This window comes from Suricata suricatta, chromosome 11 (assembly GCF_006229205.1).
Source record: "Suricata suricatta isolate VVHF042 chromosome 11, meerkat_22Aug2017_6uvM2_HiC, whole genome shotgun sequence".
NCBI lineage: Eukaryota > Metazoa > Chordata > Mammalia > Carnivora > Herpestidae > Suricata > Suricata suricatta.
This window is the reverse complement of record NC_043710.1, coordinates 40,879,475-40,907,245: the sequence shown is the minus strand read 5'-3', so window position 1 is coordinate 40,907,245 and position 27,771 is coordinate 40,879,475. Positions and strand designations below refer to the sequence as shown.

At 44.0% G+C, this 27,771-nt stretch overlaps 1 protein-coding gene across 1 annotated transcript in view; it reads right to left on the bottom strand.

Moving 5' to 3' along the window:
- PLEKHA7 (pleckstrin homology domain containing A7) overlaps positions 1-27,771 on the bottom strand; it is a 135,820-nt gene that overhangs the window by 38,866 nt on the left and 69,183 nt on the right. The window contains exons 7-9 of the mRNA XM_029957010.1: positions 25,208-25,383; positions 12,059-12,529; positions 461-983 (exon numbers count right to left, since the gene is read on the bottom strand). Of these exons, the coding sequence (XP_029812870.1) occupies positions 461-983; positions 12,059-12,529; positions 25,208-25,383 (1,170 nt within the window). The remainder of the gene's footprint in view (positions 1-460; positions 984-12,058; positions 12,530-25,207; positions 25,384-27,771) is intronic.

Below are 27,771 nucleotides of genomic sequence, written 5' to 3'. Positions count from 1 at the left end.
GACCCGGAACTTCTGCCCCTCTCCACCAGAACAGGCTGCCACACAGCACTACCCCCTTCATCTGTGAAAAGGGGCTCCACATCTTTCTCACTGGGATATAACAGTGTAAACTGGGAAAGCCCCTTGGAGAGATAAAGCTGAAGTTGGGTTATTATAAATTATTGAACCAGCTGAACACTGGTATCTTTCCCGCCTTCTAAGCCGCAAGGAAGCAGACTTCTAGTAGTATGACCCTTGATCTCTTATTCTCATTTGTGCAGTAGGTATGATAACAGCACCTACATCATAGGGTTCTTGTAAGCATTAGAGTAAAGCCTTAGTACTGCACCTGGCCCTAAAAGTAGTACACGAGTGTCACCTATCATTAATTGAAATTGCTCAAATTTGTGTCCAAACCATGTGAGGGTCCTGGTGACCTAACGGTGAGCCCCAGCTGCAGGGCAGCCCTCCAGAGCCTCACCTTGGTGGTGTGGCCCCGTGCCTTCCTGGGAGAACCCCCCAGAGAGATGTCCACACTCCTCCGCTGGTCCGGCGGCTTCACGGTGACCCTCTCTGCTGGCGTGTGTGGCCGCCGGGGAGGGAAGACCCTCGGGGGGCCCGGCGGGGGAATGTCCGAGGGAGATGGAGGCACAGAGATGGAGCGGGGCACCTCCAGCATGCTCCTGCTCCGGCCCTGGTCGGTGAACTCTGGTGAGCCGGCACAGATGGGTGCCGTGGGGCTGCCATGCCGGAACTGCTGGCGCTGCTGCCACTCATAGAGCTGCCACACGGTGCCGTCCCGGTGTGCCCTGCGCTCCTCGCTCGACATCTTCAGGTGGCTGGCTCGGTCCTGTGCGTACTTGTAGTCACTCGGCAGGTTGCGGGGAGGGGGCGAGGAGCCCCCTGAGGGATGTCGGGTGCTCTTAGGAAGGGTCTGGTAGTTTTCTGGGAAGGACAGGGACTGGCTAGGACCCTGACGAGGCAGGGTCTGGTCCGGGGGCAGGCTGAGGAGAAAGGAAAAAGGAGAAAAATAGGTAAGATGATCAGCATGTGGTCTGCCAGATGTTTGGAAACACAGTTAAGTAAATCCACAATGCCAGGCACATGAGGGAACCTGATAAGAAATCCAAAGAACAATCAAAGCAGATACCCAGGACATCATTCACTCCCACCCTTTGCAAAGGATGCCAAAACCACTGTTCTCCAACAGCCTTGGAGTATCAGTCCCCCCCACCCCCACTAAGCCACCTGGCTGCCCCACACCCATCACTTCAAGTGCAAGATGAAGGAACCTGCCTCCTCCTCTCCCTCTTGCAGTTCGTCAGCTCTTCTGTACAGGTGTGCCTATTTCTATGACATGCCTCCTAATTCTCTGGGTCATCGAGACTTGCCCTCTGCTGGTATCATCGCACCAAGTTCTAGGGGTTCTTAAAAGAAGTGGATGGTACCAGTTCTTTTCTTTTTCTCTTACTCTAGTCCATCCCCCCCGCCCCAGAAAACTCAGATCCTCCTAACCAGCATCCACACTACACAGTCAACTTGGTTCCAATCACTCTCTTATTCCAAAAACTTCAATGGCTCCCCACTGCTTACAAAATAAAATCTAAACACTTTAGTACTCACTGCTCTCTAGCACCTGATCCCAACCCAGCTTGCAATCCTGATTTCTCACTGCTTCTCCAACCAGGGCCAGGACTGGGCTGGGACAAATCAGGCATCTAGAGCCCAATATCTAAAGAGGTACTTCCACTCAGATGTATCCCTGCACTTGCTGAAACCTGGGAATAAGACCCTCACCCTAATCCCATCTGGCCTCCTACACACCTGGGCAGTTTCTCAAAGTGGAAAAAGCAGAGATAGCTTGGCCTGGGTTTGAATTTTGGCTCTACCATCCACTGGCTATGTGACCCTAGGCAGCTTACCAGACTGCTCTGAGCCTCAGCCTCCTCACCTCTAACATGAGGACAAAATTACTTCCCTAAAAGGTTGTTCTGAAGAGTACATGAGACAAGTAAGAAAATGCAGACACCATCCCTGAGGCACAGAGGCTACTTCTCCATGGGTTCTCCCTTCCCACTTTCCCTTATTCTCATAATATTGTCCTTCCCTTCCTTACTTGCATGGGTTTTCCTTGCCCTATTCATCCAAATCTCATTCATTTTCCACAACACTGTCTGATGCCCCTTTCATGGAGGTCTTCAGCAATACTGCAGCCCCCAGGTCTCCTGCTCTGCTTTGACCTAGTGACTATGTGTTAGAAAACTTGTCCAAGGTCTTTTTTATTGACCTTGAGGTCAATGTAACCTTTTCATCCTCATAAGGCATCTCTTCCCCAGCCAAACTATAAATCTTCAGAAGGCAGGAACAATGTCTCACATTCTGTGGTACTATCTAGAGTCTGAGAAAGTCCTGATGCATAACCACCCAGACATTGGTGGTTACTTGCTACTCAAAGCAAGGCAGCATCTCCTGGGCAGGCAGCATCAGGACCACCCGGGAAATTGCTAGAAATGCAGGTTATGGGCCCCACCCAGATTTGCCAAATCAGAAATCCTGGTGGTAGAGCCCAGCCTCCTATGTTCTAACAAGCCCTCCAGATGGCCAAAGTTTTAGAAGTGCTGTTCTAGTTGTTCTTAACGTCACCTTAAATTCACCTTGTTTAAGCACTTCCTCCTTGGGTTTTATGTCCTCATTCTCCCTACTATAAAACGGGGATACTAAGAATGTAATAGATTATTGCAGGGATTAGAAGTAGCTGTCCTTCAAAAATGGTAGCTTTCTTCTCTTTTTGTTACCTTTGCAATTACAGAAGATAATTGTAAGATCTCTTCAGCCCACACCGGTCTAGTATGTCCATCTAGCGTGTCTGTTTGCCACTAGGTGGCAGGTTTGCTACAGATTTCCCAAAGTCAGAGGGTAAAGGGTCTCTGAGCAGGGGGCAGTGGCTGAACCCTCAAACAGCACTGGTGGCAGTGGTGGGGCAGAAACCTGGCTAGGAGCTCCCCCTGGGGAGTTCATGACTCCACCAACCATTGTTCACTCTGGCTGAAGCAAAATTCAGACTATGCAAAGTATGCCCTTGCTGTGCTCCCAGCTGCACAAGCCTTTGGTCTGGTTCTGCAGCCTGCTCGCAGTGTCTATGTCACCCAGACAGGGTCCCCCCACAGGGCGGTGCCCCAAAGCCCTCAGCTGGTCCTCTAGCCTGTGGGCTCTGCTTATGCAGTGTCTGCCATCCCCCAACCCCACTCCCCAGGGCTGGCCGTTTGGGGGCAACCTCAATGACCTCAATGCAATGGTGAGCTCCAGAGGCCAAATCAAGGTAACTAGCCAATGGTGAAGTGAGGGACGCAGGAGGTAGGTTTGTAAGAAAAGGTAAAGACCCCTCCTGAAATAGGCAAGAGCACCCAGAGCAGCTCTGCCCCTGACAGCAGATCCATTTGCCAGTCCCCAATCCCAGTCTTACCCAAAAAGGCCTCCTGCCCTCATACCCTGCTGCTCTGTGCCATGGGACCTCCCTGTTCCAAAAGGCACTAAACAGGATCCACTACAAAGTGGTCATATAAAAATGTAAAATCAATTTTTATAACCAATTACTTATGCAACAGATATTCCTCACCCTAACCTCCACATCAATTGTCCAGGACTTTCACTTTCAACTGTTCCTCATTAAAATATCTGAGTCCCTGATTCCGCTCCTGCCTTTTTTTTTTTTTAACAAGTATGTAAGTTATTTTAAATACCCAGAAAAAAATGCAAGGCTAGAGTTTCAAAACAATCTCTTAGAATGTAAAATTCTAAGGGTACATCAGTTTATCCTCAAAAGACATCATCCTAAAGGAGTTTAATGATGTGAAACACAATATGTATCTCCAATAAAAGAACAGTTAGAAATAATTTCTTGTGTGGTCTAGAGCCATGAATGTGAGATCATATTACAGATCAAATAACCCTCCCTCCAATGTCTAATGTGCTCAATCTAACGAGATTAGCAGTCTGAATCATACAAAGCACAGATATCCCTCTTCTATATTTTCAAACGGAGGAGGCTTTTTTATTAAGTAGCTAGATCTACGTATCACTTGAGTGTAAGAGATCACAAATATACCTTTAAGGAAAACAACTCTGGGAATGCAAGATGCAGTCTTTTCCATATACAAGTGAATGATCAGAGACTGTGCACTTCACTTACTCAGAGACTAACAGCTTTCTTCTCAAAAGGGAGTCTTCAATTCCTCACTTTCACCATTCAGCCCACTGAGATCCGCTTCCATCACTAGACTTGAGTTCCTCTCACTGTGGGCTCAATGACCTCCAAGGCCAATGAACTGTTTTCATCTACAGACCTGATGTCACCTTGCCCCATAGATAAGAAAGGCTCAAACTCCCGGCTCATATCTAAGGAAAGCCTGACACTTTCCCTAATTCTGTCATCTCCTTGCAACTCACTTATTCTTTAGCTCTCCGGTGTGCCCTCTGACCCCAAGTACAGGCCATTGTGTGTAGCAAAATGACAGGTTTGTGGGCTGCCAGAAGCAGTTATGTAGAGACAGGTCAACCGAGAACACAGCTTTTGAAAGTCCTTTCTGTGCCCCTGCCACAAAGGGTTTCTCACTGGCCAGGCCACATTTCTGGCTTCTTCCTGTCTTCCTCTCATAGTATTCTGTCTTCTGAACTAACTTGAAGATCCTAGCTCAACTGAGAAGGGCAGGCCAAGTCTGCCCATGTAAGCTCATCTGGAAGCTCAGTGGAGTGGTTTGGCCTGGGTGGTTCAGTCATTTGAGCATCTGACTCCAACTTAGGCCATGATCTCATGGTTCATGAGCTTGAGCCCCACTTCAACACGGTGATCTGTTTCTCTCCCTCTCTCTCTGCTCCTCACTCACTTGCACCTCCCTGCCCTCAAAAAAAAAAAAAAAAAAAAAAAAAAAAAGGAAGCTCAGTGGAATCAAAAGCCCCAGTGACTGAGCAGAGACCTTGAGACCAGATACTCTTTCAATAGCTCCCAGCCTCCTGGGGAGACACCACCCACAAGGAGAGGTCCTCATTCACAGCACAAACTTGGACTCCTTCAAAATGAAACTCCTTTCATCACACTCCAGTTTGCCTCCCCCATCTCCTCCTCACCTCCTTCATGGAGACTGCTTTTGTCCACCCCTTAGACTAGAAGTCTTCTGCATTCTGCCTTTGTCACTCTGCTATGGATCACTCTGAGCTAAGGTTCTCAGCCTGGCTGCACATCAGAATCACACAGGGGTATGGGTAAGGAGGGTATTGTTGTTAAAACTTCTGACCTCTGGGCTGTACCATATCTACCTATTAGTCAAGCAGTATTTGTTAACGTAAACTCCATCTGTGGCCCTCCTGACCTTTCAGGCCTCAATGAAGCGGTTTCCCAAGTCTTACACCTACCCAACCTCAACATCTGTGTATCCTCCTCAGCTTCCTCATAATCCTCAGCATCTTCACTGCTTCAGTTTAGGTCTTCTCTGTCTCCTACCCAAGCTATAACCACCTTACAGTCTATCATTTCCTCTTTCCAGGCTCTTCTGTCTCTAAACCAGCTGCCATATTGTCATCAGAGCAAGGAGTTAACTTGAAACAGTAGTTCTCAGTGCTGATGTAGCAGTGGACAGACAAGGACACTTTGGGTGGGGTATAAACTGAAACAGAATTCTTGGAAGGCAATTTTGTAATAACTACCATAGTTAAAATGGCATATATCCTTTGACCCAGTCACTCCACTTCAAGCAATCTGTTCTTTCAGTACACATGCGCTGTACGCAGAGACAATGGCGCAGGGATATGCACTGCAGCATAGTTTGTAATAGCAAATGTTTGTTACCAACCTCACTGTCCATCAGTAGGGAATGGTATAAATATCACTGCAGAGCCATACAATGGAATATTCTGCTTATTCCAAATTAATGATAAATGTCTAAAGGGGCTGATATGGAAAAACAGCCAAAGATACATTCAAATAGCTACATATAGACTGCACATATAGTGATACATTAAGTGAAAAATGCAAGGTGAAGGACAGAGTTTATTTTTCTTAACATAAGAAAGTATGGGAGTGAAAGAAGGGCGTCTTTAGGGAGCGAAAGTAGGTTTCTGAAATGAAGTAAAAGAACTTATCCTTCATTATTTATCCTTTAGTGTTTGAAATTTTTTTTTTTACTTTGTGAGTGGATTACTGATTATTTGGGGGAACTAAGCAAAGGGAGATTTACACATGGAGCTATGAATTTGGTGATGAATCAGTAACTTGTGCAAAGAAAAGAAAGCAAACTTGGGACACCCGGGTGGCTCAGTTGGGTAAGCATCTGACTTCAGCTCAGGTCATGATCTCACAGTTTGTGAGTTTGAGCCCCACATGGGGCTCTGTACTGACAGTGTAGAGCCTGTTTGAGATCCTCTCTCTCTCTCTCTCTCTCTCTCCCTATTTCTCTGCTTCTCTCCTCCTTGTACTTTCTCTCTCAAAATAAACAAACTTAAAAAAAAGCAAACTATAAGTGTGAAAATTACCAACACCAGAAAACCAAAATTGTACAACAAATGAAATTTAATAATAGTATATTATATGGCCCAGCTGTGAATGTTTATATTGTCATAATAATATAAAAACTGACTAGTGATCTGTACAAAAATTATGCTATATTGTGAAGCTAGGATATGGGTAAGTGTATGTCTATTTGAAAGGCAGAGTGGGGTAGAAGAGACTTCATTCTTTATCTTCTAGAGTAGAATGTTCATTGATAACTAAAATTGAAAAATTAAGAAAGAGCAGTGTAAATATCTTATTTGGAAATACAGAGGTAAATTGGAAAAACTACTGAAAGAATTGAAAGTGGTTGCCTCAAGGTGATAAAACCAGAAGTAGGGATGGATGGGGGTCATATTCCTTAAATCCTTAAGCTATGTGCATACACTGCTTTAATCAAAAAAAAAAACATTTTAGAGTTAAGGGGTAACTAAAACTACCATTCTCATTTTGGGTGGGGCACATCAGAATCATGTGGCTGATTTCTTGGCCATACACATGGACCTGCTGTATTAGAACTAGGATGTAGTATGGACCATCTAGGTTAGAAAATCTCCCCTGCTGATCCTGATGCCTCTTTCTTGCCAATACCCTTCAAACCATTAACGGCTTTCACAGGCCTCCAAGACTAAATCCAAACTCTACAGCAAGATATCCAGGCTCATCTGGGGTAAATCCTTACCTTTCCTATCTGCCACTATCTCTAGCTTCTCCTGCTTTTACCTCCCCTAGCCTGCCCCATACTGACTTCAGTTCCTACAAGCTGCAACATGTAAGAGGAACAGCTAGTTTACCATGAGTAGCTCTCTCACTACACTGCCTCCTCTGCTGGATCCCCCTGCTGCTAACTTCTAAGTGTTGAGGTACCATTTATGTGCTGACTGCTCCCAACCAGGGCTCAACACCACAGTCCATACCCAACTGCCTACCTGACATCTCCCCTTGGATAGCTAATAGGCTTCTCAGACAGGGTTCCAAAATGGGAACCCTGATATCCCCCTGATCTTGCTCCTAAGCCTTTCCCATCTCAGAAACCACCTGTTTGCCCAAGTCAAAACTCTAGGGATCATCCCTGTTCCCCCTTTTCTCTCATCCTGAGCATCCAATTCATTGACAGTCTTTGCTATTTCAACTTCCAAAATGTATCCCTTTCTTTCTATTTCCACTGTTACCATCCTGGACCATTACAACAGCATCTATCCCGGGCTCTTCTTTCTGAATTATTATCAGATTACACCAGTTACCTGCAACCCCTCACCCCCTCAAGGGAATTCTACCAGACATTTTTTAAAATTTTGTTATGTTTTTTATTTATTTTTGAGAAACAGAGAGAGACAGCATGAGAAGGAGAGGGTCAGAGAGAGAGGGAGACACAGAATCTGAAGTAGGCTCCAGGCTCTGAGCTAGCTGTCAGCACAAAGCCAGACGCAGGGCTCGAACTCACAAATCGTGAGATCATGACCTGAGCCGAGGCCGGATGCTTAACCAACTAAGCCACCCAGGCACCCTTCTACCAGACATTTAAATCAGAGTTAATACCCATTCTTCTCAAGCTGTTCCAAAATATAAAAATGGAAGGAAACCTTAGGGACTCATTCTACAAAGCATCACTTAGATTCCCAAACCAGGCAGAGACCAGCAAAAAAGAGACAGGCCAATATCTCTGATGAATATGGATGCAAAAATCCTCAGCAAAATACTAGCAAATAGAATTCAACAGCATATAAAAAGAATTTTTCCCCATCATCAAGTGGGTTTCATTCCTGGGTTACAGGGCTGGTTCAATATTCGTAAATCAGTGTGATATATCACATTAACAAAAGAAAAGAAAAGAACCATATGACCTTGTGAATAAATGCAGAAAAAGCATTTGACAAAATACAGCATCCTTTCTTAGTAAAAAGCCTCAAGAAAGGCGGGATAGAAGGAACTTACTTAAACATCATAAAAGCCATTTATGAAAAGCCCACAGCTAATATCATCCTCAATGGGGAAAAACTGAGAGTGTTCCCCCTGAGATCAGGAACATGACAGGGATGTCCACTCTCACCATTGTTGTTTAACATAGTGCTGGAAGTCCTAGCATCAGCAATCAGACAACAAAAGGAAGTAAAAGGAATCAGAATTGGCAAAGACGAAGTCAAACTTTCACTTTTCGCAGATGAAATGATATTCTACATGGAAAACCTGACAGACTCCACCAGAAGCCTACTAGAACTGATCTATGAATTCAGCAAAGTTGCAAGGTACAAAGTCAATGTACAGAAATTGGTTGCATTTTTATACACCAATAAAGAAGCAACAGAAAGAGAAATCAAGAAACTTATACCATTCACAATTGCACAAAAAACCATAAAATACCGAGGAATAAGCCTAACCAAAGAGATAAAAGATCTATATGATGAAAAATATAGAAAACTTATGAAGGAAATTGAAGAAGACACAAAGAAATGGAAAAACATTCCATGCTCATGGATCAAAACAATATTGTTAAAATGTCAATACTACCCAAAGCAATCTACACATTCAATGCAATCCCAATCAAAATTGCATAAGCATTCTTCTCAAAGCCAGAACAAACAATCCTAAAATTTGTATGGAACTACAAAAGACCCACATAGCCAAAGTAATATTAAAGAAGAAAAACAAAATGGGAGGCATCACAATCCCAGACTTTAGCTTCTCCTACAAAGTCGTAATCATCAAGACAGTATGGTCTTGGCACAAAAACAGACACATAGACCAATGGAATAGAATAGAGAACCCAGAATTGGACCCACAAATGTATGGCCAATTAATCTTGGACAAAGCAGGAAAGAGTATCCAATGGAAAAAAGACAGCCTCTTTAGCAGGTGGTGCTGGGAGAATTGGACAGCAACATGCAGAAGAATGAAACTAGACCACTTTCTTACACCATCCACAAAAATAAACCCAAAATGCATGAAAGACCTGAATGTGAGACAGGAAATCATCAAAACCCTAAAGGAAAAAGCAGGAAACAACCTCCTCGACCTCAGCCACAGCAATTTCTTACTCGACACATCTCCAAAGGCAAGGAAATCAAAAGCAAAAATGAACTATTGGGACCTCATCAAGATAAAAAGCTTCTGCACTGCCAAGGAAACAATCAACAAAACTAATAGGCAACTGACAGAATGGAAAAAGATAGTTGCAAATGACATATCGGATAAAAGATAGTAATCCAAAATCTATAAGGAACTCGCCAAACTCCAAACCTGAAAAACAAATAATCCAGTGAAGAAATGAGAAGACATGAACAGACACTTCTCCAAAGAGGACATCCAGATGGCCAACAGACACATGAAACAATGCACAACATTACTCATCAGGGAAATACAAATCAAAACCACACTGAGATACCACCTCACACCAGTCAGAGTGGCTAAAATGAACAAATCAGGAGACTATAGATGCTGGCAAGGATGTGGAGAAATGGGCACCCTCTTACACTGTTGGTGGGAATGTAAACTGGTGCAGCCACTCTGGAGAACAGTATGGAGGTTCCTCAAAAAATTAATAATAAAATTTCCCTATGACCCAGCAATAGCACTGCTAGAAATTTACCCAAGAGATACGGGAGTGCTGATGCATAGGGGCACATGTACCTGAATGTTCATGGCAGCACATTTGACAATAGCCAAATCATGGAAAGAGCCTAAATGTCTATCAACTGACGAATGGATCAAGAAAATGTGGTTTATATATACAGTGGAATACTACATGGCAATGAGAAAGAATGAAATCTGGCCATTCATAGCAAAGTAGATGGATCTTGAGGGTGTCATGCTAAGTGAAATAAGTCAGGCAGAGAAGGACAGATACCATAGGTTTTCATTCATATGTGGAACAGGAGAATCTTAACAGAGGACCATGGGGGAGGGGGAGTGGAAAATAGTTAAGAAGAGGGAGGGAGGCAAACCATAAGGAACTCTTAAATACTGAGAACAAACTGAGGGTTGATGGTTGGTGGGGGAAAAAGGAAAATGGGTGATGGGCATGGAGGAGGGCACTTGTTGGGAGGAGCATTGGGTGTTATATGGAAACCACCTTGACAATAAACTATATTTAAAAAAATAAAAATAAAATTCCAGTGTAAAGACTCAGCCAGGCCCCCCCCCCAAAAAAGTTTACCTGTTTTAAACCTTCCAGTGGTTCCCCTACTGCTGTTTAAAATAAAACCTTTTTATTTTTTAATCTTAGAGAAGGAGGACCTGCATGATATGATGCCTCCCAGCTTTCCAACCTCGCTCAGCAGAGAGGGCACTTAGAATCACCTTCCATGGTGGGTGTCTATCTAGCCCAGCACCAAGAATAGAAGCTTCCCACCCCTGTGTCCTTGGGAAGTAGCTCTCTGTTTTTAACAAGACACAAAATTTGAACAAACAGAATTGACACCTGGCCAGTCCCAGGGGGGAATAGGAAGGTATCTTAGCTACATGAAAGGCCTTCCTTTTCTATCTCACAATGTCTACCAATTCCCTGGGGAGATTTCCATTGTAATTTCTCCACCATCTACCCTTACAAACTGCCCACCTAGACCAGATTAAAGAGGTTACACTACCTACACATGCACACCACACACACACACCTAGAAGGAAGCCACTCCTGCCTCCACAGCCCAGGGGGGAAAGTCTGGGCCCCACCACCAGGGAGAATGCAGTGTGACATTTTAAAACATGTTTTTCGCAGGTAGATAAGTCTGTGGAAGAGTTGGCGTGAGCTCTGGCACATCACTGCAGCCTCTCTATTCCCCGGGGAGCTTTCTAAATGCACCAGGGCCTCGCTGACTCTTCTGCAGTCAGTGGTTTGTTTTTGAAGCCTGGGGATGGTGACACGATTAACTGTCTTCATAAGAGGACAAAACACAGTGGCCTTTGGGGAAAATGGGGAAGCTGGGTGACCCTGAATTCTTCATGTTCACAAAAGTGCCCTTATTAATCTAAAATTATAATAAAATACAAATAGTCTTTTGTAAATAGCAAAAGATAAATGCCCTCTAAATCATTAAAACTGCTTCTTGAAGGAATAGGTGTGATAAAGCCTCCTGTCAACAGTGCCTAAGCACTTCTCTGTGTGCCTGCAATTAAAAATGGATCTGTATTTACTCTAGTTTCTACAAATATTTCCCGGATGCAGAGAAGTAGCAGAGTAAGAGGAGAAGATAAGTTACTACCTACAAGTTGACTGTCTCCAGACACACTTGCTGGGGACCTGAGACACCACCTGATATAATCTCACACAGACTTGGCAGGTCCACAGACCCAGGTCTGCACTCTGGCTCTGCCACTTATCTGTGCACCCTGGGCAGGCTCCTTCACTTCTCCAAGTCCCAGTTTCTTGGTCTATAAGCTGGGGACATCGCCCCTTTCTTACTGGGTTGTTACAGGAATTTACTGAGCTAATGGAGGTGGAGAGTTTAAGGCCAGCATTTGCCCAGTACATGCTGGGTAAATGCTGGCTACCATTATTACATTATTATGCTCATTAGTAGCAGCCATCCTGAGTCTATTACTGACCTCCTGCTGTCCCCCTTCTGGGCTTTTGCCCAGTGCTCCACCTGGGCCAGGCTGCTCTTCCTCTGGCTGTGCTTTTCAGGGTTGTTCCTGGGAGGAAAGGCCCGCTGATACCCGCCAGTCCCATTCTGCTCTCCTGGGCCATACGTGGTGGGCAGCACCCCATTCTTCTCTGCCCGCTGGGGCTGTGCTTGTTGTCCTCTCAGGCCACCAGGTAAATCCACAAACAAGGCATCCTCCTCAGCTGGTGAGTATGGGGACCTGGCCTTGCTCCTGTCTCGCTTGCCCTCCAGTGGGTCCCTCTGGGAACGGTAACGTTCTTCCTCTTGCTCCCGCCTCTCGAAGCCAAAGGAATCCTCATGGCTGTGATGAGGACAATCCCTTGCATGTCCAGGTCCCACATGGCCACATTCTTGACAGGACTCTGCATGATTGGCCTGGGGGACCGCCTGCCGCTCCACCTTCTCCATGTCCCTGCAATGAGAGAGGCACATTCAGTCCATTCCAGACATAGCAGGGGCATCCAGGACTCCCCAAAGAACACACTTTATACTCAAATTTCCACTTTTCCTTTCTACAGACTGTTCCCTCCACCTAGGACATCTTTCACACCTAGTCCTTCATTCTTTCTGCCTGACTTCTGGTCCTTTGGGACTCAAATTTGCAGAATTTAGATTAGGGAAGAAGGAGAACACACCCCAGCCCAGCCGGACCAGAAAATTACCAAGGACCTATGGATGGGGAAGCCAGTATCCCTGGAAAAAAGATCCTGGCCCTGAAGACATGAAAAGACACTTTTCCAAAGAAGACCTCCAGATGGCTAACAGACACATGAAAAGATGCTCAACAAAGTTCATCATCAGGGAAATACAAATTTAAACCATTATGAGATACCCTCATACCTGTCAGAATGGCTAAAATTAACAACACAAGAAACAACAGGTGTTGGTCATGTGGAGAAAGAGGAACTCTCTTACTCTGCTGGTAGAAATGCAAACTAGTACGGTCACTCACGAGAACAGTATGGAGAATCCTCAAAAATTTAAAAATAGAACTACCCTACGATCGAGCATTTGTTCTACTAGGTATTTACCCAAAGGATACAAAAATACAGATTCGAAGAGGTACATGCACCCCAGTACATAGCAGTATTATCAATAATAGCCAAGCTTTGGAGAGTCCCCAGATGTCCATAGACTGATGAGTAGATAAAGAAAATGTGGTGTGTGTGTGGGTGTGCGTGTGTGTGTGTGTATATATATACAGTGGAATATTACTCAGCCATCAAAAAAGAATTAAACCTTGCCATTTCCAGTGATGTGTATGGAGCTAGAATGTATTATGCTAAACAAAATTAGAGAAAAATACTATATAATTTCACTCACACGTAGAATTTAAGAAACAAAACAGATGAACATATGGGAAGGCAGGAAAGTAAACCACAATAGACTCTTAACAATAGAGAACAAAGTGAGGGTTGCTGGAGGGGAGGTGGGTGGGGGGATGGGTTAGATGAGTGATGGGATTAGAGAGGGCACCTGCTGTGATGAGCACTAGGTGTTGTATTGAACTAAAAAAAATCACTGAATTCTACTCCTGAAACCAATTTCATACTATATAGTAACTAACAAGAATTTAGATAAAAATTTGAAAAAAGAGGGGCACCTGGGTAGTTCAGTAGGTCAAGCGTCCAACTCCTGATTTTGTCTCAGGTCACGATCTCATAGTTGTGAGATGGAGCCCCATGTTGGGGCTCCGTGCTGGGTATGAGCCTGCTTAAGATTCTCTCTCTCTCTTCCTCTCCCTCTCCCTCTGCCCTTCATCTAATTCATGTGCTTGTGCTCTTTATCTTTAAAAAAAAAAAAAAGGAAAGGAAGAAAAGGTCCTGGCCTGGAGATCCATCACTCCTCAAATGACCAAGCCAGAGGGCTCTCTCATTTCCACATAAAAACATACAATGAAAATGCTGCTTCATTTACATCTTGGTGGCCAGACCCCAGGCATCCTTGCAAAGACCTAAGAACCTCAACTACCAATTATCAGCACAGACTCAGGGCAGAATTGATCCAGTCTGGGGGACAGTTACTTTACATTGACATTTCAAGTAAGAGAAGCAATCACAAATCTTACTGCCTAGGTAATCTTCTGACTTATCTATGAAAACACAAAGCTTTGTTTAAAAAAATCCATTTCAGCATTTCAATTTCCATTTGAGGACCATGCTCCTCCACTTTCGATCCATGTGGCTTGGGTGCTGCTGACTCTACTAGACCCTGTCCAGCTGAGGCTCCAAGTCTCAGTAATCAGTTCAGAGGTTGACATATCACCTCTTCCAGGCCAGTCAGAGTTAGTCCTGGGGCTTTGGTTGGAGGTGGTCTTAACTGGCAAAGCTATATGGGAATCAGCTATTTGAGAATGAAACCAACACCAAGGAAAGCAGATGGAGAGAAACAATCCTAAAAATTTAACCTGAGTTCTGAGATTTAACCATACCTAAACCAGATATATCTTTGGACTTTCTGGTTGTAAACCAATAAAATCTCTTTCCCACTTAAGCTAGTTTGAGTTTGGTCTGTGTTACTCTTCATGGGAGAATTCTATTACATCATTTTATAATGACATATTTAGATTATGATTTCTGAGGGCTCTTCCATTCCTGATGTTCAGTTGATCTGTAAGCTCCAGTAGTGGGAATACTTGGGAAGCATTTGGAGACTACTCTTCAAGAAAAAGCAATTCTTACTCTACGTTCTTTCAGAAACCACTCTGTTCCATAGGGTACATTATAGGCTTTAACTCTGTCTTTCCTTTCTTCCTCTAATCCTCCATAACTGCATCAGTGTAACCCCAGCCAGTAGCCTTCGGGTTGCCTGGGTTGGCCCTTATCTTCTCTACTGTTTCTCAAACTAGGGAAACCACCCATGCAGGCTTTGCTGAGGCTGCTGCATAAAGGACTAGAGCTCTGGCCACCCTCTTGGTCAGACCCAAGGCAAGTCACTGGAGCTTGATAACCTGGTCACTCCAACTGTGAGATCTAAGTAACTGTACCCCCTTGGTATTCTCACCCCAAAGATAAACAGGACTTTGTCACAAAAACCAGTTTGCAAAACAAACTTGCCACCTACATGTTATAACATTAAAACCAAAAGGAAAAGGGGGTTTCCTCAACTCCAGAAACCAAAGACTGAGTACAATGCCTCAGCCCAACCAGCTGTCATGGGGATTTTCCTTTCTTTACCAATCAACCTCCATGTATTTACTGATCAACTATCTATCCCCACTGGGGCAGGCACTTGGAGAGATAAGAAAATAGCACAAAAAACGGTCTCTGCCATCAAAACCAGACAACACTAAAGCCCAATTAAGTCATGGTAACCACATTTAATCTTGTTCTCATTAACTGACTCCAAATCATGGAGGTTTCCAGTCTTTTCTAACCTTGGAGCTCAATTTATAACTATAAACTTTAGTCTTTACTGTGTGTGTACATATGATGGACACATCCTCACGTATGCCAGTACTTTCTGATAATAAAGTTGATAGAGAATGACAAATCCTTTTTTCAGGTTAATATCACCATTTACTGCAAAACCTTAAGAGGGAAGCTAAAATAATGGAAGTCTGCTGGCTACCTGGCAGCCTTCTAGAGCCTCAAACTTGGGATTACGAACAGTTCCTGGCCTCTGACTGCTGGGACTTACATAAAATGCTTTGTGCCCCAAATATTCAGGCTATGGCTGCAGGTAAGAAAGGTGAAGGTAATGTCCTCTAATCCCCCACCTTAGCTGACTTATTAAACAGTTAACGAAGGATTTAAGGCAAAAAGGTTTTCTGGTTTTCTCCCTGTCTCCCTGTATTCCCTAAAATTTAACACACAACTTCTCAAATCAGAAGACCTGTCACAAAATAGATTTGCAATGCTCAGTTTAGCACAATGGTGGGAAAGAATGAAGCAGCCCTCAGCTCTCAATGACTGGGTCATTCAGAGAAGTTGGCCATGCAGAGCACATATATTTAGCTAAGATGACACAAGCCTTTCCAGTGCAAGTTATTACTATCATTGTGAGTACCTGGACTCAGTGACTATTCAAGAACATTGGAAATTCTTGGCATTCAGTGACTGTTTTGGCCAAATGTGTCAAACCCAGAAAGCATATAGTTTAGAGCCAGTCAGACCCAGATTCAAGAGCTCTTCCACTCAATACAAGCTGAGTAACCTTAAGCAAGTCCACGATCTCTCTGGTTTCTGGTTTCTTATCTATAAAATGGGAACAACCGCTGCTTCACTGGGCTGTTGTGAGGACTAACGGAGAGAGTGCACAGAAAGAGCATAGCACCATGCCTGGCAAACAATGTGCTCTCAAATACAAATCTGTTGACTACATCTATTCTCTCCCTGTTCCCTGACCCAGTTTTTTCTAAGTGGCAATGTATCTAGGAAAAAACTCGTATTTCCCAACCTCCCTTGGAGCTAAGGATGATCATGCGACTTAGATCTGGCCAATAAGATGTTAAGATGTACAGAAAAATTGCTGGGTGGGTGTTTCAGGAAAGTCTTTAAAAGAAGTCACATTTAGCTGGCTTAGCTAACCCTTCCCTTCTTCCTGCCTGGAATTTGGACTTTATGCTGGACTGCAAGGTGACAAAAATAATAAAAGCCACCTGCTAAAATCTGCATAGAAAGTGAGAAAGAGCCCAGGTCTCTAATGTCACCAGGGGACTACTACATCAGCCTAGACTAACTACCGCTGGATTCCTGTTATGTGAGAAAACCCAAACCAAACTTGATTATGCCATCCTAAGTTAGGCTGTTCTGTTACTAGCCACCAAACACAATATCTGTTAGAAGGAGCTAAACATCATTAGCAAGGATTCGGTCCCTCCATTTTCAGCACATCACAGCAATGCTATGTGTCTGCTTAGAGCATATTCCTGTTTCCTCCTGCAGGTGGGAAAAGATCATACAAAGCACTGATTATTTTATTCTGCCTCTAAACCCCTTCATCTCACCTGAAAATAAGAACTAATATTTCCCTCTGTATTAATGCTAAACACACACACACACACACACACACACACACACACACACACACACACACAAACATTAAATCGCACTCAAAGACCTGGGTGGGAAGAGGACTGACAACTTGTAGGGCCTTGGTTGGACTTTGGTCCAGTGGCAGATACAGTCCTTCTATCACAATTCCATTGGAGGATCCCTCCCCTACTACCACATCTAAGTGACCCAATCAGGAGCATGAGAACAAGGGCCAGGCCACTGATATTCTTAGAGAGTTTGGTCCGAGCCAGGTCAGGTGGCAGAAGTCCTGTCCTAGGAAAAGAAACCAGCTCAGCCTGTGTTGACAGATGCGGAGTCCTGAGCACTGACCCCAGTCTCAGGAGGACAGTGGGCTCAAAGTCAGAACTGACTCTAGGCACACTCCCTAGACTTGTACAAAAGGCTGAAAAGAAAGGAGCCCAGAGTATGTTGGGAGCCTATGGCAGGCTTGCTCTCTTGAATTAGTTCCTAGCATTTGAGGAAGGAAATGGCTGGAGAGAAATGGGAGACAGGAGTCTGTTTTTTCTTTCCCCCAGAGTTAATTAGGACAGTCCCCCTGGGAGGCAGGGGGCAGATACCTGGCTTCCTCTCACGTTCTGCTCTAAATTAACAATAGAGGGCCTGAGAGCTCTGACGACACACTCTCCTGTTCTCCAGGCTGTCCTGCCCCAAAGAAGAGTGAGGCTAAAGAATAAAGGAAACACAAGACTGCCAAGCTGAGATGCCTCTTGCCTCAGAGAGGTGGCTACTGGTAAACTCCCTTGTGAAGTTTTAAGGACTGACAAACCAGACAAAGGAGGTCTGGTCATTCTGGGTCTCCTCACTTTATTCATTCTTGCCTAGAGAATCATTCCTTCTTCTTTCTACTGAGTAAGTCATTCTCAACCATCACAATTCAACCCAATGCAGTCTAAAGTTCATTCACTACCCCCCTCCCTTTGGAAACCACAGCTTTGGGTCATTCGTTTTTTTGTGGCAATGCTTGGTTATTATTACCATATGCTGGGTCCTCCTATGTGCCATGAATTCGAGATTCAAACATCTCTAATCCCTACAACAATCGTGCAAGGTCAGTACTGTCAAGCCCAGAGAAGCTGAGGGCACTCAGTAAATACCAATTACACACAATAAGTTTCTCTACTGAAGAATAGGGACAATGGCAGCAACAGTCAACACTGAGCACTAACTAAGCCCCTGAGCTGAGCAAATTAAATAGATTACCTCTTCTTATCACTGAACAATCCTCCAAGGCTAGGGGTATTACTTTCTTTCATTACAGGTAATAAAAGTGAAGCTGAAAGAGGTTAACCAACTTGCCTTGAATCATGCAACCAGTGACATACACTGAATTCAAACCCCATGTGATCTAACTCCAAAGCCCTTCACCTGGTTGAAAACATCTCCACAAATTATTTCTATTCAGGATCCAAGGGGCTTGTCCAACCTCAGGTGTTCCTGCTACACTTTACTCAGAGTGATCAGGGTTGGAAAGCCAAATATTTAGTTCTCTGAAGAGAGTACCCCACATGCCAACCCACAACAGTGGTCCAACTGCCCCCTGACACCCCAAAGCCTATTTGAACAACTTACAGGTAGACATTTTGTAATTGTTTTGTTCATCCATCCATCCACCCACCTGCCCAGCCAGCCAAACATCCATGTACCCATTCATTAACTGACTGCTTACCATATTCCAGGCACTGTTCCATTTGCAAGAAGCTTACAGACTAGTAGGGGTGACAATGAAAAAGCATGCCAACATAGCTTGAGCATGAGAGTCCTATGCACAAGGAATGACACACTGCTACAAGCTGGAGTACCTAACACACTGAAGGGTCAAGGAAGGAGGAAATAACATTTAGGCTCAGGCCTGAAGTATATGCTGAAGTTCCCCTAGTAAGGGTAAGGGCTGGGGCCATGGCGGGTGGGGTGGGGAGGCTGGGGGAGGCGCAGATGAACAAGGCCCAGATGGATCCTGGTGCCTCATGAGATGGACCTCCATCTCTCACCCAGATCCCATCATAATTTACTCTCCCAGCTCGCTCCCTTAGATTCAGCAACACTCCCTAGCTTTCCGTTTCTGAAACAAACCGAGCTCATTCTTGCTACGGGGTATTTGTGAGGGCCCATTCCTTCTGTTAAAAGCACTCCACCTCAGTTTTTCATCCTTAACCTTCCTATATCAGTCAGGCCTCACTTCCATATACTCCCCACAGAGGCCCTCACTGACCATCCAAACAAAAGTGGTTACTCCCTCCCCCCCCAACTCCTCCCATCACCCTATTTTACTGCCCTCATGCATAGATCATGATAGAAAATTGTCTTGTTGTTTACCTGTTTATGGCCTGTGTCCACCATCCCTAACCAAGAATGGATGGAACTTTGCCTCTTTCTTTGAACACAGCATCTTTAACAGTGTCTGATACACAATATGCCCTCAACAAATACTTGTAGAGTAAAAGACTAAATAGATGGATGCATGAGTACAAATGCACCCAATTCAAGAAGTTCAGTATGGTTTGGGCATAGAGAATGGGGAATGGTGAGACACAAGCCCAAAGGTGTCATAGGGACTAGGCCATGCAGTGCTCAAAGGCCCTAAGGAAACTGCTTTTTATCCAAAGGTGATTAGATACTAAGTTACAGTTACACAGAGGACTACCAGTTACACAGAGACCAGAGAGGTTTGGAAACTAAGAGATAAGTTGTCTTCTGATGGGCCCTCCTATTTGAGCTGCTTGTCAGTTTTGTGAGCCGTGAAGGCAAGCAGACCCCTTTACTTAGTGCATTAGCTTGTTGGAGGTGACAAGATTTCCTTAAACAAGAAGACAAAAAGCAGTCCTAAGGCAGGAATTGCGAAGACAGATTTCAAGGAGGCTGTAGGGAATAAAAAACCAGTCCAAAGTCTGGCAAGTGGGAGAACATGGAAATGGGGGGAAGAAATTATGAACCGGAGGTACAGAGCAGGGTTTAGCAGCACTGCTTGGTGCCCCTAACAGTGTATGGGATGGGATCTTAAGAATACATGAATGAATTTCCATCAAAGGTCTCTGAAGCCTGTGTAGGAAACAAAAGGATAAAGACAGGAGTTGCAGCTAGGGTGCTCAACCCTGCTCCTGGGTCAGAGGAATGATGTAAGAAGAGGCTGGAGGGGAAAGGAGGTGAGGGGCAGGTGGGGGTACAGTGCTGCAGGAGCCTGAGCAGAGCAGAGCAGAACCACAAGTGACCCTGCTAGAGGATGAGTACATCCCAACAAGAGTGTAATTTGCTCACAGAAGACTCATCATCAATGTGACCCAGAGGACAGTTGATGAAACTGGATAGTTTAAAAAAAAAAAAAGAGCCAATGACATTGGTAAACCAAACCCTACAGAAGGCAGTATATCCAATACAAAGTATCTTAGGTATCCTATTAAGTAATTATACATTCATTTTTTCAACTTAACATTTGTAATAGCCCTATGAACCCATTCCCGGGGTGCCTGGGTGGCTCAGTTAGTCAGTTAAGCATTGGACTTCAGCTCAGATCATGAACTCATGGTCTGTGGGTTTGAGCCCTGTGTCAGGGTCTGTGCTAACAGTTTGGAGCCTGGAGCCTGCTCCAGATTCCATGTCTCCCTCTCTCTCTCCCTACCCCTCCCCCACTTGTGCTCTGTCTCTCAAAAATTAATAAATGTTAAAAAAATTTTTTTAAAGCATTCCCATCTGTACAAGTGACACAACTAGAAAGTAGTAGAGCTGGGATTTGAACCCATGTCTATCTGACTTCAGACACTAAGCTCTGGGAGGAGAACATAAGGTAAAAGAAACCAATATAGTAGGAAGTGAAATGGGGAGGGGGGACAGAGAGAATCAGCTGGTCTGGACAATAGTTGCTTGGACAGAGCCTGAGAGAATGACTTGTAGTAATACTGTCTGAGCCTTGAACCCAGCTAGAGCTAAAGCTAGATCTATCCTGAAGTTTTCAGCAAAGCAACCAACAAAGTCCTCCCTTTCTAAGGTAAATTTGTCTGCATTTTCTGCTACCTGCAATCAGGAGTCCTACTATACCACATATGTAAGCATTTGCCTATATGGATAAGGATAGAAGCACTGGTGAGAATCAGATTGGGAGGAGTCTAAGACCATTACATGACCACTGGTGCCCGTCACGAAACACAGATGGAGGTTTTCCAATGCAGATCACAAAACTGGAGGAAAGGGAAGACTTAGTACTGCCTAATGAATAATTCTAACTAACCAAATGTCTGAACATCTTATTCTGGGGAAAAAGAACATTTAGTGAGTCTGGATCTGCTTAGCTGACAATCTCTCAGAAAGTTAAGAGGAAATATTATTCTGCCCTTAGCCTGACTCAGAAGGTAGAAGAATTTTTTTTTGTTTTTTAAAGAAGGAAACTTAGGCAAACATGATTATGGGATTTTAAGAGTTTATTAAGAGAATAAGAAAAAATGTTAAAAGTTCAGAGAAAAATTAGGGACAATACAATGACCTGAGACACTAAAAGGGAAAGAAGGCAGCCCAACAGATAAAGGATAGAGCCCCTCCCAAACCAGAATCTCATAGCTAAATTTCAACGGTTCAAGGAAGACATCACTTTTCTTATTTTCTTAAATTTTTTTAATGTGTTATTTATTTCTGAGACAGAGACAGAGCATGAGTGGGGAGGGTCAGAGAGAGAAGGAGACACAGAATCCGAAGACAGGCTCCAGGCTCTCAGGTAGCTGTCAGCATAGAGCCCAATGTGGAGCTCAAACCCACGAACTATGAGATCGTGACCTGAGCTGAAGTTTGACACCTAACCGACTGAGTCACCCAGGTGCCCCAAGAGACTCTTAAATATAGAGAACAAACTGAAGGTCTCTGGAGGGGTTGTGGGTGGGCAGATGGGTTAAATGGGCAAGGAGCATCAAGGAGGATACTTGTTGGAATGAGCAGTAGGTGTTATATGTAGGGGATGAGTCACTGGATTCTACTCCTGAAATCATTATTGCACTATATGCTAACTAATTTGGATGTAATTTTAAAAAAAATAAATAAATAAATAAGATCATACAAAAAAAAGATTCTCTCTCTCCCTCTGCCTCTCTCCCCCACTCACATCCACACAGTCTCTCTTTCACTCGCTCTGTTAAAAAAAAATTAAAATGAAGAAGGGGAGGGCTTTAAAAGAATATGAGACATAAGTATCTCTGCCTGGGGTAGATGATGTAGTATAAATAAAGCCAAATTCTTTAACTTCTAGATTGAGTTCCATAACTTCATCAAGAAGAATGATTTTCTTCATGTAAAAAAAAAAAAAAAAAAAAAAAAAACAACCTTAGTGAAAAAGAGTCCAAGATGGAGAAGATGGGAAAGGGCCAGCCATCAGGACCTCAGGGCCCTAAGGGAACTCAGAAACGGGCTTAGGAAATCTCTCTGATCTCTGAGAAATTGAAGAGAACAGGAAAAAGGCCAGAATATTAGAGATTAGCAAACAGCATCCTGAGTTTCAAAAGAAGGGGAAATTAGATTCTGCTAACCACAAGACTGGACAGCCTACAATCAACCTCTGCAAGGGGCTAAGCCACGTCCTAACCTGAAGAGCTCTCACAGCACACAGGGAAGGAAGCCCCGAGACAAGGCAAAAAACTCAGTAGAAAAATGGGCAGAGGAGAAGTAGAGGCAGTTCACTGGAGTGGAAATACAAGTAGCCAATAAACAGAAAAGATCCACCATCGTGGAGATATACATTGAAATAACCAGACCAACTTAACTACACGGCAGCTCAGCAAAATCTTTTAAATCTTGATAATATCAACTACTGGCAAAGATGTGAGCAGTGGACTATATGGCTTTCTTTTAAGGGCATCTTGGTATATCAAGTAAAATTAAAAATACATTGTATTTTGACCCAGCAATTTGAAAGACTCACACATGCAGATGCTTGTAGAAGGTCTTTCATTATAGGCCTATTTATAACAGTAAAAGATGAGAAAAAAATAAACCATCTCAAGCTTGAAGTGTTATGATCCTATAAAATACCATATACAACAGTCCAAAATAAAGTTGATCCATATATACTGGTAAAGATTTTCAAGATGTTATCATTCATGCTTTAAAAAAAAAAACACAAAAGAAACATATTTCTATAAGTGAGTATATGTATATAAATGAATTTAAGTGAAGTTAAAAAGGATGCCCATTAACCTGATAACAGAGATTACCCTAGGAAGGTGATAAGGGATACTTTGGTCTTTACATTTTTTCATTTTTTATAATAAAAATGTCTTCATTTATTGTATAATTTTATACCCCCCCCCTACGGTTTAAAGATAAAAAACAAAGACTAAGAAACAGTGAGCATTAGGGACCAGCATGTGCACTAGGAATAAGACGTGCCAAAGAAATACCAATGTTGGGGCACCTGGGGTGGCTCAGTCAGTTAAGTGTCCGGTTGAGTGTCCAACTCTTGGTTTTGGCCCAGGTCATAATCTCTCGATTCTTGAGTTCGAGCCCCACATTGGGCTTAGCACTGACAGTGCAGAGACTGCTTGAGCTTCTCTCTCTCTCTCTCTCTCTCTCTCTCTCTCTCTCTCTCTCTCTCTCTCTCTCTCCTCTCTCTCTCTCTTTCTCTTTCTCTCTCTCTCTCTCTCAAAATAAGTAAAACTTAAGAAAAAAAGACCCTTAAATATACAAAAAAGAAATACCAATGTCACTCTCAACAGATTGCCCACAGGCTAATGGCAGAGGTTTTCACATCATAGTCATAAACACAATAGGCAAATGCAGGCTGCATGACAATGCTAGGAGGAGAGTCAGATTTGTCTGAACATTGCAGTTATTGATCCAGGGTCCATGTAGGAACTTCCAGGACAGCCATTCAGCCTGTCTTATCTAATATATTCATTCATTCTTTCACACACTCACTCAACAGACATTTAACAGCTTCCTCTGTTGTCAAGTGTGCAGAAGATACAAAGACAATCCCTCCCTGAAGTCTAGGATACTGAGAAGTAGACAGAAAGTGGGGGGAAAAAATGTGAAGGAGTTCACGTTATACCAGAGTCTGTTTGCTTCAAGAAAGACAGCATGAAGCTAAAATGGACCACTAATACCATAGACATGAGTTGGAAAAAGTTGGCAAACTGTAACATACCATGTGAGAGCCATTTACAGTCACTAAAAAATCACAGGTTTAGATTGCTGGAGAATAACCTTTTGTTTGAGGCCCCACTGAAAGTCAAAGAGGCCTCTGAACAGAGCAAGGTTTTCAGATAGTGGAAAAAGGGGGGCGTGTGGGTGGCTCAGCTGGGTACGTGTCTAACTTCAGCTCAGGTCATGAGCATGCAGTCTGTGAGTTCGAGCCCTGCATCAGGCTCTCTGCTGTCAGCATGAAGCCTGCTTCAGATCCTCTGTCTCCCTCTCTCTGCCCTTCCCCTGCTCATGCTTTCTTTCTCTCTCTCTCTCTCAAAAATAAATAAATGTTTAAAAAAAGAATAATGGGCCCATGTCAGATGAGGACTCACTAAAAAGGCACATTCTGACTTTTCCAGGGCCACCCTACCGTCTCTGAGCTCTATTCCACTCACAGTCCTCCTATGCTTTCTCTCAGGGAATAACCCACAGACAACAGACTCAGGAATTTCAAGATCCCTGATTGTACCCTTGGTTTGTCCACTTGAGGGAAGGGGTGGCCGGACCATAGCTCCCCAGCTGGCCTCAGCAACATGGTGGGCACTCTTTGGCACATTTTCTCCCTCTTCCCTGCTCTGGTGCCCCAAGGCTGTCTGTCCCACCACACATCAGAGAAGGAAAAAATGAGAAACACACACACATCAGGTTCCAAAGCTCCATATCCCAGGCAGCCACTTTACTCTCCCAGGCCTTGGCATTTCTCTGCTCAACAAAGAGAAACCAGATAACTTCTGGGGGACCTTACCATGTATGCATTATCTTTCCGACAGAACTCATTGTTAAACAGGACTTCAAAGAAAGGACAGGGCTTAAGATGAGTGAATGAACAGTGGAATTTGGGGCATCCAAGAGTTCTTACCTGGGTCCCCACCCTAGTGTGAGAAGTGCTCTGACAAGGACCCTCCATTGGGACTGACCTCTTTAGTGATGATCGAGACAGCACCTGTGCGGCCTGGTTCATGGCCCGGACCCAAGCGTTCATGTCCTCCTGGGTGTCAGCACTGAAGTAGTAGGTCCTCATGCCTGTCTGCTCAGCCTGAGAACCCCCGGTGGAACTATTGTAGATGAGTGCTCGCATCCCTGTGTGCACAGCCTGTAAACATGAGGCAGAAACCCAGGTCAGAGAAGTCAGCACACATTTCACTTCTCAGAGCAAAAACAAGAAGACACTATGGCCATGTTCTCCCCTCATCCAGAATAAAAGCCCAAGTACCACCCAGCATGTCCCACACCTGGTAAACATCACAGCTGGAGTCCCCTTTCCTGGTGCAGTAGGACCCAGCGATGGCTGTCTTGTCCCCAGGGTCAAAGCCCTGCAGCTGCACCTGTTCCAACTATTCTCACTCCTGCTTAGGGAGGGGCACACAGTCAAGGCTTATGTGAAAAAGCATTTTTCAAAACCTTCATTCTGTAGAAGCAAAGCAGACTCTCTGGAATCCCTGTTTTGGTTCTTCTGAAGCACGCGATTACTGGAATTGAGCCAAAAATCAGTAATAACAGCAAGCAGCTTGGTGCAGATATTCACTGTGCCTTACTTACAACTTGGGCATGACATGTGATGTGTGCCCATCAACGCTGCTGCTCTTCTGTCTCTCCAAAGAGCCACTACAAAGTTTGACAGAGCTAACGTATGACTGAAAGTCCGTGCACACCTACTATGTGCTAGGAAGCCTCAAGGTGCTTTCACATGTGTCCTTACAAAGAGCCTGTGAAGAGGTACCAGAAATGACCACTGAAAAGCAACCAGGATGGGTGCAAACAAGAGGAAACACCAGTTTCTCCCCACTGTGTTCTGATAAGTATGGGCCTGTCTTAAAGTTATAATGAAAAACCCTGCCAAATCTACATAGGAAGATGGTATAAAGAGGAAGACCAAAAAAAAAAAAAAAAAGAGGAAGACCAGCAAATATGATTAGTGCCTACTATGTGTCCTGGTACTTCTAGGACTTTAATCTCATTCTAATCACAACAGCTCTCAGAGGTAGGGACAGAATCTCTATTTTACAAATGTGGCAGATGAAGTCTGAGACAGTAAGTAACTTTCCCAGCTCTCCATGCCCAGTAATGGATTCCCCACAGCATTTCACATTACCTGGAGTTATTTATTTTATACACTAGTTTGCTCATCATCTGTCTCTTCCTTCCAGAATATAAAATCCACAACAGCAAGGACTTTGTCTATTTTGTTCACTATGGTATCCCCAGGAATAGTGCCTGGCACATAGTTGGTGCTGAATAAATGTTTGTGGACTAAATGAAGAGTTGGAACCAGGATTTATGCATAGGTCTATCGGACTTCAAGCCCAAGCTTCTCTATACAATGCTTCCAGGTCCTGCTCAGATATTAGTAGGATTACACAGATCACTAGCCAGATAATGTGGATCCAGAATGAAAGGCAGACCCCATGAAAGGATAAGTCAAAGAAAACAAAATGAAAGAACCAATTAGGAGCTGAAAAATGACACGCTTCTAGAATCACTAATGGTCAAGATAAAAAGTCTCTAGTGAACTGTCAACATTTGCTTCTCTGACCCACCCTAACATCTAGGTCCAAAATGCATATTAATTATAGGTCTGCTACTCATACTGACATACTTGAATCTATCCAGCTAGTTTCAAGAGAGCATAAGCAAACTTAGCCTGCAGCTAAGGGACTCTACAGTGACCAAAACAAACCTAATTTCCTTCCTTGCATATATAAAGGGTTATCCACTGTCCCAGAAAGGATTCCTCCTGTTTTAGCAACGTGGACACGAGGCAGTGAGAACAGAAGGAGAAGGAACTTGTTGTGTCTTACTGTGAATCAGCAGAAATTCTTGGGAAAGGTCCTCTGCACAATGACCCCATAAGATCTCTGATACCTCCTCCCAGACTTTCTGCCCAGTCACAGAGGATTCTGGGACAGGCACCCACCCCACCAGACACAAGGCCACCCACAAGTTTAGGGAGCCCTCAAGGGTATGATAGAGAGAGGTTTCTGCTATATGAGGGTTCACTGAGCCAGCCTTGTCTAGGAAATCAACACGGGACACCCTTCCAACATGGGGACTTGGCATGTCTATCTGCAAATGGTTCCTGAGAGTTAAATCCATCATCACAGAGGAGCTAACATGATCACAACCAATCTCAGTCACTAATGTAACTGCCAATATGTGCTATGTCCAGCTGCCCTTGGTTCTGAAGAACAGGTTCCTAACTACATTCTGCCTGTGATTGGGCATAAATGATGTATTTTTACTGTGAATGTGAGAAGTGCAGAGAGTTGTCCATGTGATCCAAGTCCAAAGTGCCCTGAGCCAGAGAAAGATGCCAGAGCCAAAATGATAAGTCTCCTCACCCCTTAGTCTCATCTCAGAGATGCTCCCTTCCCTTCTGCTCTTCACTTTCCAAATAACAGTCCTATCAGGCAATTTTGCATGACCTAATGGAAAACTTTAGGCTATAGGTAAAGGAAATGGAGATGTCTACAAGGAAGATTTT